The sequence below is a fragment of the Mustelus asterias genome, chromosome 24 (genome assembly GCF_964213995.1).
Source record: "Mustelus asterias chromosome 24, sMusAst1.hap1.1, whole genome shotgun sequence".
Taxonomy (NCBI): Eukaryota; Metazoa; Chordata; class Chondrichthyes; order Carcharhiniformes; family Triakidae; genus Mustelus; species Mustelus asterias.
Window position 1 is genome coordinate 30,116,112 of NC_135824.1, and position 14,326 is coordinate 30,130,437.

General features: G+C 45.6%; 1 protein-coding gene across 1 annotated transcript in view; it reads right to left on the reverse strand.

The window, feature by feature from the left end:
• The window catches only part of LOC144511296 (multiple C2 and transmembrane domain-containing protein 2-like), a 447,793-nt gene that overhangs the window by 332,056 nt on the left and 101,411 nt on the right, over positions 1-14,326 (reverse strand). The window contains exon 3 of the mRNA XM_078241512.1: positions 6,120-6,234. Within this exon, the coding sequence (XP_078097638.1) occupies positions 6,120-6,234 (115 nt within the window). The remainder of the gene's footprint in view (positions 1-6,119; positions 6,235-14,326) is intronic.

Consider the following 14,326-nt stretch of genomic DNA (forward strand, 5'->3'; position numbering starts at 1 on the left):
GAAGGGCCTGTTTTGTGCTGTAGTTTTTCTATGTTTCTATAACATTCAGGGCTATGGGCCAAGCGCTGGCAGATGGGATTAGATGGGAGTTCAGGTGTTTCTAATGTGTCGGTACAGACCCAATGGGCCTCTGCTGCAATGTATGCTTCTATGATTCTATGGTAGGTGGGATGTTTGAAGGTTTGCGCATTCTCGCCTATAAACTGTGAAGATTATGCCATAATTTTTCCTCTTCCTGTGAGTTTTAATCCTTGCCCCACTTTCTGGTGAGTAAGTAGTATCAGGATGATAGGAATTAGCTCCCTCCTGACCTTGGGGGTTGTCACAAGTGAGAAATCTCTCACAGGTGGAAACTGAAAGCAAAACTCTTCAGTTTGTTTTTATAGTCAGCCATTAAGTAGTGGAAATTTTTTTGCTGCTTTCAAAATATTAAATTTTGAAAATGCAATCAATACAATGTCATTATAATTGGTGCCCCATCCACCACCTTAAACATTCACACCCTCCACCATCAACGCACAGTGATGGCAGCGTGTACCAAGTTCAAGGTGCACTGCAGCAACTTGAGAAGGCTCTTTCAACAGCACCTTCCAAACCCATGACCATTGCCACCTAGAATGACAAGGACAGCAGACGCATTGAAACACCACCACCTGGAAGTTCCCCTTCACGTCACATACAGTCCCGACATGGGAATACATCGGCCGTTCTTTCACTATCGCTAGGTCATTAACATTGAATACTCTCCCTAACAACACTCTGGGTGTACCTACACCACACGGGCAGCAGTAGTTGAAGAAGGCAATTAGCATATTTAAGGCCCCAATTAGGGGCAACTTAGGCGGTCATTGGCATTTTGTAGACATTGGAACATCCGCTTGCTACATACATAAAGCGGCAGCTCACCCCCGCCTTCTCGAGGGCAACTAGGTATAGGCAACAAACGCTGGCCTAACCAGCAGTGCCCTCATCCCAAAGATGCAAAAGAAACCCTGGCGGGTCGGGGAACACATCTCAAAACCAAAGCAATCGAGAAGTTTCTCCTTACAGAATTGATATTGTGCATGAAGAGGAAAGTTGAAGAGGAAAGTTGATTGTTTCGCTGTTCGGCGACAGGATTGATAAATATTTACTCCTCTGGAGACATGATAAAGAGCAATACTGTTATTTTATTGAAAGAGTCAGTTAGGTGAAGCAGCATCACAGCTTGTAGATTGGTATTGGAGTTAAAACGCTCTGGCTCAGTTGGCTATCCTCTCACTCTGAGTCTGAAGTATATCGGGTTAAGTCCAACTCCAAGATCTGTGCCATGTCAGTGGCAGAGAGAAAGCAGGCCTCACCCCCAAACCAGCACGGGCCATGAACATAAAGGAAAGCAGACATCAACCACAGCTATTGCACTCATGGGCAACGACAGGGGAAGTGAGCAGAATAATCACCTTCAACTGTTACTTATTGGCAAAGACTGACCACCAACTAACCGCAGAACAGCAATCTTGAATTTATTCAGAAGAATATCCGAGTGGATGGGACGGTAGGAACAATGATGAAAGGTATGGTTCCATAGGTAGGTTTCAGGAAGGCATGCAAAGATGGGAAGGAAGAAAGTGAAAATGAGAAGGGTGGAATGGAGGGAGAGTGGAATGTACAGGTGAATAACCAGGTAACAATTCCGGAACAATCCACAATGGGATGTTTGCCAAGAAAGTTTATCTCAACCCTGCCAGTTATTACAGAATACCTCCATTGTTCCATTTTGATTCCCATGAATTCATTCTGGACCGATCCCGCGTTACTGTTTGTGCAGCTCGGCTAGATTCTTTGTAAATCGATGATTAATTATATATAGATTGCACATGTGTATAATGTCTATATTTACATTAGTTTGATCGCTAAACAAGGACATTATTAAAAAGAACTTTGATCTCCAGGGATGATTTAGCTGCAATCCTTAATTGTAAATGGTTCAAGGTTTGGCCAGGAGTCGCTGTTTGACTCATCCTGTTCTTTGGAAAGCAAAGACACCTGGGTGGAAATCAGAAAGTTAAAGACCTGTACCAAGAAATTGACAGAATTTTCCCAGCTCCAGAGTGGCAAGCTTCAAGATGAAAACCCGCAAATGAGCGGGAAGCTTGATCAGACAACCCATTGACACAGGTTCCCACCACTGGGGAGATTTCCCTACCTGGGAGACAGATTGGCTGCCCACTGAACAGAGGTGGGTGGCCAATTAGCATATCCAAGGTCCCAATTAGGGGCAACTTAGGTGGCCTGTTGGCATCTTGCAGGCGTTGGAACATCCACTTGCCACATACGAACACTGCCAGTTTCATGAAGGCAGCTTCACTTTGGCCTTGGAAGGTAGAGAGGATTATCGGAGTCAGAGGCTCCATCCCACAAAGAGCAGAGTGCGGATAAGAAAAGCAGCTGCCCACCCCAGTGAGCCCCCAGGAGGGGTTTCCCCTTCTGATCAGAAGGGACCTGCCTGCTTGGCCTCTTCAAATTATTTTCTTAAAGTGACCCCAACGCCCCCACAAGGGTGCCTCCATGTTGCGATGGCCTCTCGACCCCTGACCTGCCACAGCTGTGTCCAGCCTTGATTGGGCATGCAGTCTCTAAATCAATGGTGGTTAACCTGTGGCCCGGGGGTCACATGTGGCCCATCTGGGTTCTGAGTGCAGCCCCAGGGGACATTTTGTTGACCTTTGCCCACACGCAGAGTTGCTACATTCTCCTGACTTCCGTCCACACGGTCATTTTCCTACTGGTATGACTAAAGTTATTCGCACATAAAGCAAGGGCAAGTGAGGTGCAAGCTGATTGCTCACAACATTGACTATGAGAGCCGTGTGCTCCCTCTGCGTCAAAAGTGTAAATATCTCTTTTGTTTTTACCATTTGAAGTTGATGACAGTTCTTTCAATATATAAATGATTAAGCATTTTCTGCAACTCACGATGATATATTTAGCGTGTTTTAAATGTATTTCATCTTATTGATGGGGTCACGGTTAGTGAACAAGCCTGATTTCAATCTTGCGGCCCAATGAGGTGAAGGGGGGGCCACTCATGCGGCCCCCTCACTCGCCCAGGTTGCCCATCACTGCTCTAAATCCCACCCACCGCAGTGAATTGGAGGACGTACCCGGAGACAGCCAATGAACAGAACGTCCCCGGGAATATCCCTGCCGGATCCCAGATCCTGAATGCAGGCCCAGGATCCCCAGATCCCAACATCAGGATCCCAGAAGCAGCAGGAAAGCTCCACCCTGAAGTTCAGCAACTGGCTAGGACTTGCTGTTCACATTTTTACCTCAGAATCAGGGACTCAGAAGCGTTTACAAGTGCACTGCTGGAAAAAAACAAATGGAAAAAATCTTGCCACTCAAGCTTTGTTCTCGAGATATCGGCATCACGACAGGACAGGAAGGAAACATATGACTTTCACTCTGACTGAGAACTACGGAAATTAGAGCCAGAATTTTCTAGAACACATGGCAGGGCCAGTGAGCCACTGAAATCTCTATTCACAACGGTGGGACTGGAAGATCCCGCTGGTGTGAAGGGCTGGAAAATTCCAGCCGAGGCCCTAACAGCTAAATTTAATGGTGTTTACAACTCTCCCACACTGGATTCCCAGGTGGGTTTCTCAGCCAATACTGAACTTTTACTATGGGCGGAATCTTCCAGTCTCACCCAATTGGCACCATAAATTACTGCCTGAGGTAAATATACCTTTTAATGATCCGTTATATTGTCCTTCCCACCTTCGACAATTCCCGCGGTGAGTGGGATTGGAAAGTTTACTCCTCTGATTTCCCTTAACTTTTCAGTTCAAATATTCTTCTCTTTCATGGTCATCATGTTACTCAGTTGCAGAACAGGGGGCAGAATAGTCCAGTCCCACCAAAGACAATGGACATTTTTAGTTTGTCGCATTTCCTGGCCCCAGGGTGGGAAAGTTCCACCAGTGTTTCCGGTGTATATAGACCCCTCCTGGCCTGGACCCGCCAACAATTACGGGCATTCAATAAAGAACAGTTAAGACAATACAAATGGAAGTTATTATTTATGAAGCAGGACTTCAAACATAGCTGCAGGAAAGGACATGGCAGAGAATACAAAAGAGCTGCTCAGGCCCAACTCAAACGTCTGGTCATTATTGTTGCAAGATGCTTTCCCAATGTACTCCAAATCGCGACTGCAACCCTGTCTCCTCACTCTCCCATCTCCCAATTCATTGCTCACTTAAGCATTCATGTGTTTCTCCCCAATAAAGTTACAGCCACATTCTTCCCTTTGTCTTGAAGATTGTCCGGAGTTCATTCCTCAGCTTTCTGCACTTCCTATTTCCTCAGTTGCTCTCAATAGGTCATAAATAGGAATAAGGTTGTAGGCCATTCAGCCCATCAAGCCTGTTCCACCATTAAATAAAATCATGCCTGATCTCATGGTGTCCTTGTTTGGCCCCCACTGGCCTCCCTTTGTAGATCAAATATCTGTCTAACTCAGCCTTGGATATATTCAATGACCCAACCTCCATCGCTCTCTGTGGAAGAAAATTCCAAACAAACCCACAGAAAGAAGAACGCCCTCCACATCCCTACCTTAAATGGGAGGCCCCTTATTTTAAAACACTACCCGCCTAGTCCCAGATTCACCCACGAGGGGAAACCGTCTCTCAGCATCTGCCTTGTCAAGCCTCCTCAGAATCTTATGGCTGGGATTTTACGGCCTCACCCATCCTGAAACCATAAAATTCTTCCCGAGGTCAATGGACATTCCCATTGTCCGCCCTTCGTCTGCTCCGATTTCCGTGACGGGCGGGGCGGTAAAATTCCGGCCTATATGTGGAGTGCCCCAGGGATCTGCTCTTTGTGATTTTTATAAATGACCTGGATGAGGAAGTGGAAGGATGGGTTGGCAAGTTTGCTGATGACACAAAGGTTGGTGGGGTTGTGGATAGTGTAGAGGGATGTCAGCAGTTGCAACGAGACATAGATAAGATGCAAGACTGAGTGGAGAAGTGACAGATGGACTTCAACCCAGATAAGTGTGTGGTGGTTCATTTTGGCAGGTCGAGTTGGATGAAAGAATATAATATTAAGGGTAAGACCAGAAGGATCTTGGGGTCCGGGTTCATAGGACGCTCAAAGCAGTGTCGCAGGTAGAGGCTGTGGTTAAGAAGGTGTATGGAATACTGGCCCTCATCAATAGAGGAATTGAGTTCAGATATCGGGAGATAATGCTGCAGCTGTATAGGACCCTGGTCAGACCCCACCTGGAGTACTGTGCCCAGTTCTGGTCGCCTCATTACAGAAAGGATGTTGAAGCCATAGAAAGCATGCAGAGGAGATTTACAAGGATGTTGCTTGGATTAGGTGGCATGCCTTATGAGGATAGGTTGAGAGAGCTAGGTCTTTTCTCCTTGGAGAGGCGAAGGCTGAGAGGTGACCTGATAGAGGTGAATAAGACGTTGAGGGGTATTGATAGAGTGGATTCTCAGAGGCTTTTACCCAGGGCTGAAATGGTTGCCACAAGAGGTCACAGTTTTAGGGTGCTGGGGAGTAGGTACAGAGGAGATGTTAGGGTAAATTTTTCACTCAGAGGGTGGTGGGTGCGTGGAATCAGCTGTCGGTAGTGGTGGTGGAGGCGGATTCGATAGGGTCTTTTAAGAGACTTTTGGATAAGTTCATGGAAGTTAGTAAGATAGAGGGTTATAGGTAAGCCTAGTAGGTAGGGGCATGTTCGGTGCAACTTGTGGGCCGAAGGGCCTGTTTGTGCTGTAGCTTTTCTATGTTCTATGTTTCCATTGGATCACCTCTAATTCTTCTAAACTCCAATGAATATAGGCCCAACCTGCTCAATATTTCCTCATAGGACTGCACTTTCTCCAAACAAAACACCATGTGAATATGTTACCAAAAGGATTTCTTCCTGACAAATATTCTAACACAAAGCATGCTCCTGTCAAATATCTGGGGACTGGAAGGAGGAGGCCACACTGATGCTATGATCACATTCAAAATATTTGGTGAGTTTCTTTGTCCTCAGTGCAATGCTAAAACTGTCATGTGGCCCATTATAGAGTTAAAAAATAATTGGCATTGAACTTTCTTACCACAGCGATCCCGGATTACCAGATTCCGGCCTTCCTTCAGCTGGACTGTTAGGAGGTACGAGGGCATACTACATGCCAATGGATCTCGACTCTTCCCTTCCTGTTGTTCGAGGGCCTGGAATTAAAACAAATTGCATCAATAAATACACCAAACTTTCAAACAATTAAGATTCAGGGGGAGGCGGTGGCCCAGTGGTATTATCGCTGGACTATTAGTCCAGAAATTCAACTAATGCTCTGGGGACCCGGGTTCAAATCCCACCACGGCAGATGGTGGGATGGTGGAATGCTCCATCTGCATTAGTATCTGATGTAGGGGGGCGAATTAGGCTAATAAACACATCACCATAGATTTAGGAACACTAACACGACACGAACTTTAGAATGAATGATCTTGGATAATGGGAATGTAAGCCAGCCAGGGCTGTTGCCATAGAAGACAGCTCTGCATAATTAATAAATATTTCTCATTTAAAACATGTATTTTGAATTTACAAGATGGATGTGTTTTGCTTTTGGTTACATTTTGCAAAAATTCAGTCAGTGACAAAATACAGGGAGAGGGAAGGAACAATAGATTCACTGAAAGCAGTCATGCTATCAGCAGTGGTAAGGAACAAGATGGCTACCAATGCTAGCCTTATGAATAGGATCATACAACTCCCAGAGATAACACTGGTGGTGAGCAGACATGAAGAATTTCTCAGGGTCGAACGAGAGACACGTGGGTTCAATTCGGTGGGAATCATTTCACTGTCAAGCGTCCCATATTGTTGGGCAACAGAAGGGAGGTAATGTCCATAATTTTAATATCAAATAAAATTCCATTAGGTCATGATGTGTATTGTTATTGGCTGGAGTTAATGACAGGATGGTTATTGATTTGTATTAATGATTACTGGATAATGCCCACCAGAAAGATGGGCAATATGATTTTGGGAATCTATAATTGCCTTCACGGGGGCATTGTTCTTTCTGTTTGAGACCATCCCAAGTTACACCATGTTGTCACGGAGGTGGGTTGTGGGGGTAGAAGGTTCTTTTTTTATAAAGTCATCTGAGTGCTCGTTCAGAAAGTAGGCAGTTGCAGTTTTACTTAGGTCTAGATCTCACTGGATTGGGAGAGTGAATAGGAGATGATTGTTCGTCGGACCTGCACTTTAAACAGAGAAAGTATTAACTTTATTGTTTGCAATGCGGAATGCAGTTGGGGCTTAAGCTCAGTTTGGATTTTGAGAAGGAAAAATCAACTGGAAGATTTGCCTAGCTTGTCCCCAGAGGAAGAAATGGACAGTGGTCCTCACAGAGCCTTGTGGCAGAATTCAGTCAGCAGAATTAGCTTGAAAGCTGCGAATAGACAGTTGGGTATCTGTTGGCAATCGGAACAAGGAGCTGAGATATCCATAGTTCTAAAGAAAATTGTGGGATCGCTTCGCCAACAACTAATGGAAGAATCCCCATGCAATTTCATACCTTAGACAATATCTGGAACAATTAGGAGAAATCAAAAGGACTTCTGAGGGCTGGGGTATACCTTTTGATAGGTCCTCAAGAGATGAGTGAGGCTTCAAGATTGGTGTAATGTATAAGGGAATTCTTGGGGGGGGGGGGGCAAATCAAAAGTAGAACTGAGTTCACAGCATCAATAATACTAAACTATCGCGTTAAGTTAAAGTTTATTTATTAGTGTCACAAGTAGGCTTACGTTAACACTGCAATGAAGTTAACAGTGTGTGCGTTGTTTAATTCTTGTACACAATTTATTTTTGTTAAAAATGTGAACTCTTGGTTCTGTCGATTGATCACTGGGCATTCGGATTTCTTCTGAATGGTCCCCAACAGGGTCATAACACACTCGCCCCTACATTCCGTTCAATATTTTCCTCCCCCATTCTCTCCTGTTACCGCCTGATCTTTGACTGATTTCCTCCTCGGTCGCTCCGTTCCCGGAACTCACACAATTCTCTGCTTGAGCAAGAACCTCACTTCTGGCCTATCTGCAGCATTGTGATTGGTGGCTTTGACCAGGGCAATGACCTTGGAACAGGAGTAGGCCCTTCAGCCTCCGGAGCCCGCTCTGTCATTTAGTTTGATCATATGCTAACTCCATTTACCCGCCTTGTTTTCATATATTTTAACTCCTTACTGATCAAAAATGTATCAATCTCCATTTTAAAAATTTTCAATTGTCCCCTGCCATCACCTCAGCGGCTTTATTGGGGATGAGAGTTCCAGATTTTCACTACCATTTGTGTGAAGAAGAGCTTCCTATCGTCACCCCAGAATGACCTTGATATAAGTTAAAGGTTATGTCCTGTTGTACTGGCTTCCCCCGAAGAGGAAATAGTCTCCGTCTATCTACCCGATCAAACCCTTTGCAGCTCTGACAATGATGTGATATCTATCCTCATCAGCCTTAACCCTTACGAGCTACAGAGTCAGTCACTCCATCCCTCGCCGCCATCTTCTCTCTCTGTGGTCCAATCCAACCATGCAGGCAACTCTATTGCCCTGACTGGCTGCCACTTCTGTAGCACCTTCTCCCACCCCTTCTTCCTCCCCAGCAAAGGAGCTACAGGAAGTCTCCCTTTGCCTGCTCATATTCTGAAACTAAATACAAATGTTGCAAACCCGCCGCTTGAAATGAACTGTTATTAAAAATACAACACTGATTACATTCACTCTCTGTCTACTTGACAACTCAGTTAGTTATACTTGACCAGTGATTCTTCTGCAGAACTCCCTCCTTTAGCTCAACATGAGATCCCCTGTTTGAACACAAGAACTAAGAGCAGGAGTAGGCCATCTAGCCCCTCGAGCCTGCTCCGCCATTCAATAAGATCATGGCTTATTCTTATTGTTTGAGCTTGTTGTCTTACCTAACTGAGCCACAGTGCCATTTTGAAATGATGAAACAAATGAAATCCCTTTTAGTTCTTAATTTCAGATTCTTTTTATTCATTCGTGGGATATGGGTGTCATTGGCTGGCCAGCATTTATTGCCCATCCCTAGCTGCCTGAGGGCAGTTGAGAGTCAACCACATTGCTGTGGATCTGGAGTCACATACAAGCCAGACCGGGTAAGGACGGCAGATTTCCTTCCCTAAAAGATGTTAGTTAACCAGATGGGTTTTCCTGACAATCGACAATGTTTTCATGGTCATCAGTAGATTCTTAATTACGGCTATTTTTCACTGAAGTCAAAGTCCACCATCTGCCATGGCGGGATTCGAACCTGGGCCTCAGAACATTAGCTGAGTTTCTGAATTAATTGTCGAGTGAAAATACCACTAGGCCATCGCCTCCCCTTCTGCATTGTAGGGATTCTATGTCGTTCATTCTCTGTCTTTCAGACCAGCCCTGGTCTTCTCTGAAATAGCATGGGATCTTTTGCATCCGTCTGAGAGGACAGATGGGGCCCAGTTTGAAATATCATCCGAAAGATAGCACCTCCAACAGTGCAGTATCCCCTCAGCACGACACGGAAGTATCAGCCTATACAAGGTGCTCAGGTGCCTGCAGTGACAGTCTTCTGACTGAGAGCTAGCCACTGAGTCACAGCTGGCATGAGCCAAGGGAAGGTGCCGAGAGTGAGGGCAGTTTCTATTATATTGCCATCACTGACATGGGAAGAGGAGAAGTCAGTCTTCACCAGTAGTGCTGCATTGCAAATGAGGCAATGATACAGCCACTGGCAAAAGTAAAAGGATCAGCGGCAGATACTAACTGTCCGCCTGCTCAAGGCTTTGCGCAGGCTGTCAAAGCAGCTGTCAAACTGCTGCTCTGTACCAACGGCTGTGAGATTGCAGCAAATAACTTCAACCTTGTGACTAGCCCTGAAGCACCTGTCACTTGGGAACGCTCCCAAAAGCCTCACTGGTGGAAAGTGCTGCAATCTTGAACAGACTTGGCTGACAATGACAGCAGCGACCATCCATAGCGTTGGTCTCTGGAATTTGCTCAACAGTTTTGAAGTATTCCCAGTCCCGAATTGGTCTTTCGGAATCTCTTTGGTTCAGAGTTCTCCATGTTGTTCATTTTTTCTCATCTGAGACTCTCATTCCATCGTACACAACGCGTGTTCCTTCCCCTACCTTCCTCCACAGGCCCGTAAAATTAAACATTTGCCCAGTCAGATTCCATTCCTTAGTGAGCACCAGTCATGACCAGTTCTTATCCACTCCACTACGTACCCAAAGCTTGGGTTCCTTTCAGGTTTTCAAAGTGAACTGGCCAGGGTTCAGTGATGCTGAGTCAAGAGATTGTTTCTTAATACCAGCTGATTGTCAAATTCCCCGATTCCTTCCAGCATCAGAACTTACGATGAAATGATTGGTTTTTATTCTCCCGGTTGTTACGCTGTTTTATCCACAAGGCAGTCCAATCCCTGGGCCACGATTCTTTGGATGGTAGGGTTCCCCACACAACCATTATTGAAATTGGTCAGAGGCATATCCTTGCCAATCACGGCAGTGCCGTGGCTGTTCGCTACTCCATGGAGTGTTGATTGGCTGGAGGCTAGGCCTCCACCCCTCCCTCAGATCGGGAAAGGGGGGAGGGGAACAGTGATGGACTGAACACCCCCACCCCACCCGCCTGAGGCCCCAGCAGGGTGACCAGACAGGATTCTCCCATCCCCCTGAACCCCTCCTGCCAGCCTCAAAATTGGCCAATTAAGGCCCTCAAATTGGGCGAGGGCAGGCAGGCTATTCTAGGCCGAGCCCACCACTCGTAAAATTGTGGGAAGGAGCGAGAGCAGTGAGAAGACCACAATGAATTTTCTGCCTCCGCTGCCATGGAAACTAGCCAGCAGTGGATAGTCACTTAGTGTCAATGGAGTTTTATCCATTTTATTATTATATTTCATTTATCAGAGTAGGTTTACATTAAAACTGCAATGAAATTACTTTGAAAATCCCCTAATCGCTACACTCCAGCGCTTGTTCTGATACACTGAGGGAAAATTTAACATGGCCAATGCACCTAACCAGCATGTCTTTCGGACTGTGGGAGGAAACCCATGCAGACACGGGGAGAATGTGCAGACTCAGCACAGACAGTGACCCAAGCTGGGAATCGCTGTGAGGCAGCGGTGCTAACCACTGTGCCACCGTCCATTCACCAGCAGTTAAAGACATAAAGGAAATAAGGTTTCTAATATTAAAAAGTTACCAACGTACCAAAACTTAGCTGATCCGCAATCATTCTAACAATCTGCCTATCTCCTCCACACATCACAGAATAGAATAGAATCCCTGGTGTGCAGAAGGAGGCCAATTGGCCCATCGAGTCTGCTCCAACCACAATCCCACCCAGGCCCCATCCCAGTAACCCCACATATTTACCCTGCTAATCCTCTTGACATAAGGGACAATTTAGCATGGCCAATCAGCCTAACTCTTTGGAGTGTGGGAGGAAACCGGAGCAACTGGAGGAAACCCACGCAGACACAATGAGAATGCGCAGACTCCACATCGTCACCCAAACCTGGATCCCTGGTGCTGTGAAGCAGCAGTGCTAACCACTGTGCCACCCCTAACATCAGATAGCTCCTTCTACTAACCCTCATAAAATAATCCCAACTCAGTTGCATCCTCTGACTTATATCTCACACCTTGGCCTACCAAATGAATATTTGAGGTCCTAGACCCCAATGTAAGTAAAACGGTTTTGGAGGTTAAATTGACGTTTGGTGGCAGTACATAATGGGTAACCCGTCGAACAATTCGACCGATTTTCTCTTCCATTGTGCCTGTCGACAGGAAAGTCGGTCAGTTTATAAAAATGAACTGTTGGTTCGCTATCGCCCATTTTCCATTAACAAAGACCAATTAGACCCCACTAACTATCCACACCAGAACATGATCTGCCTTTGCCCCATCTCCCTCTTGTCACCTCGGTAATGTCTGACCCAGGCACCGTGCTTTTCTGCTCCCTCTCTCCCTACATTCTCAAACCCAGGGCACAATCTTACCTGCTCAGTCCCTTCCTCAACTCCCACTCTGGGCAGGCCTTGGACTTGGCCGCTCAACAACAATAATGTAATAAGTCTTCGGAGGCAGAAATCCCTTCACCAAAATTCCATTACTTACAGTTCCAACAGCAGTACACAGAGTGCGAGCAGTCTACCTTCGGGAGTGCCAGAGGAACACAGAAGTAAATACAAGTAAAAGACTCCCTGATTGGCTCATCAATTGACTCCTTAATCAGGGGCTTCTTATTCCAATAGGCCAACCTCATTAAAGTCATTACAAATAACTTACATTTTTATAGCACCTTTAACATTTTGAAACATCCCAAGGGGGCATTAGAAAACATAATAACATATTTGGCCAAATGAGGTGGCTTTTAAGGAGTGTCTTAAGAGAGGAAAGAAGTTAAGAGAGGCAGCGGAGGGATGAATGGGTGGTATTCCAGAGCTTGAGACCAGACAACTAAAGGCATGGCCACCAATAGTACAGAATTCAAATTGACAATGGCAGAATTACAGCGGCACGGTGGCATGTTTGCCTCACAACGCCAGGGACCCAGGTTCAATTCCGACCTCGGGTGACTGTGCAGAGTCTGCACATTCTCTCCGTGTCTGCGTGGATTTCCTCCGGGTGCTCCAGTTTCCTCCCTCACTCCACAAAGATGTGCAGGTTAGGTTGACTGGCCATGCTAAATTGATGCTTAGCATCAGGGAGATGAGCAGGGTAAATATGTGAGGTTACGGGATGGTATTGTTGTTGGTGAATGCTCGATGGGCCGAATGTCCGCTTTCTGCCATTCTGTGTAAGACTCCTTCTGTACTGTTGGAGTGCGGATACCGTGAAAGAATGTGGGGTTGGAGCAGCCAAAGAAGCGTGAGAATTTTAAAATCAAGGCATTGCTTGATCTGGAACCAATGTAGGTCAGCGAGCAGAGCGAGGACAGGAGAACGGGACAGTATCCTCCCTCCCTCCTAGCCAAAGCAGATCCTGGAACTCACACTCAATCCCATCCCTCCCGCTTCAAGTCACTTTCTTCCCATTTTACCTCAAGCAGGCCTTGAACCGTCACATTCGGGCCCTTTCCCCCAACACTCTCTCTAAGCCACACGTGGGTGGGTGCACGGCAATCCAGAGGGTACCACACAGGTACCTAATGGACAGCTGCACCAGCAAACAGAAGGAAACCACACACAGGCCATGCACAACAATAAAACATTAGAAAAGGCCTTGCTTCCTATCCTTCCATTTTTCTCTCACAACAAGACAATGATCAAACTGACTCTGCTGTTGAACCACTAGAAGACATTTTCTCATTATTTATGCGGGTAAAGGCCACACTTGGAATACTGTGTGCAGTTCTGGTCACCCTATTATAGAAAGGATATTATTAAACTAGAAAGAATGCAGAAAAGATTTACTAGGATGCTACCGGGATGGTTTGAGTTATAAGGATAGACTGGGGCTTTTTTCCCTGGAGTGTAGGAGGCTTAGGGGTGATCTTATAGAGGTCTATAAAATAATGAGGGGCATAGATAGATAGATAGTCAACATCTTTTCCCAAAGGTACGGGTGTCTAAAACTAGAGGGCATAGGTTTAAGTGAGAGGGGAGAAAGGGTCCAAAAGAGCAATTTTTTCCACACAGAGGGTGGTGAGTGTCTGGAACGAGCTGCCAGAGGTAGCAGTGGAGGCGGGTACAATGTTGTCTTTTAAAAAGCATTCAGACAGTTCCATGGGTAAGATTGGTATTGAGGGATATGGGTCAAATACGGGCAATTGGGACTAGCTAAGTGGCAAAAACTAGGCGGCATGGCCAAGTTAGGCCGAAGGGCCTGTTTCCATGCTACAAAACTCGGTGACTCTAAGTGGAAATAGATCAGTTAAATTGGCGTGGACAAAATGTAAAATGTAGAATTAAAACAGCTCACGACACAAGACCAGCTTACTTCAGTACAAAATTAAAATGAGCATTTCAATGCAAATGTCACTGAAGACAACACATTACAAGTAAATTATCGTGGAAAGCAAAGAGTATAAATAACGTGTTATTTTTGTTTAACCTTTCCGTCTACAAGAAACTCCAGAGATCAACTAGTTGTTTTTTAATCTACGGACTGTTTTAGCTTCTAAAGTCTGGTGTCCAAATTACTAGGACCGCATCCAATTTGACAATTTAGCAGAAATGCTAACTCATTTAAATTATTAAAATAGTGTGGAGAGGAATCTGATAGGAGCGG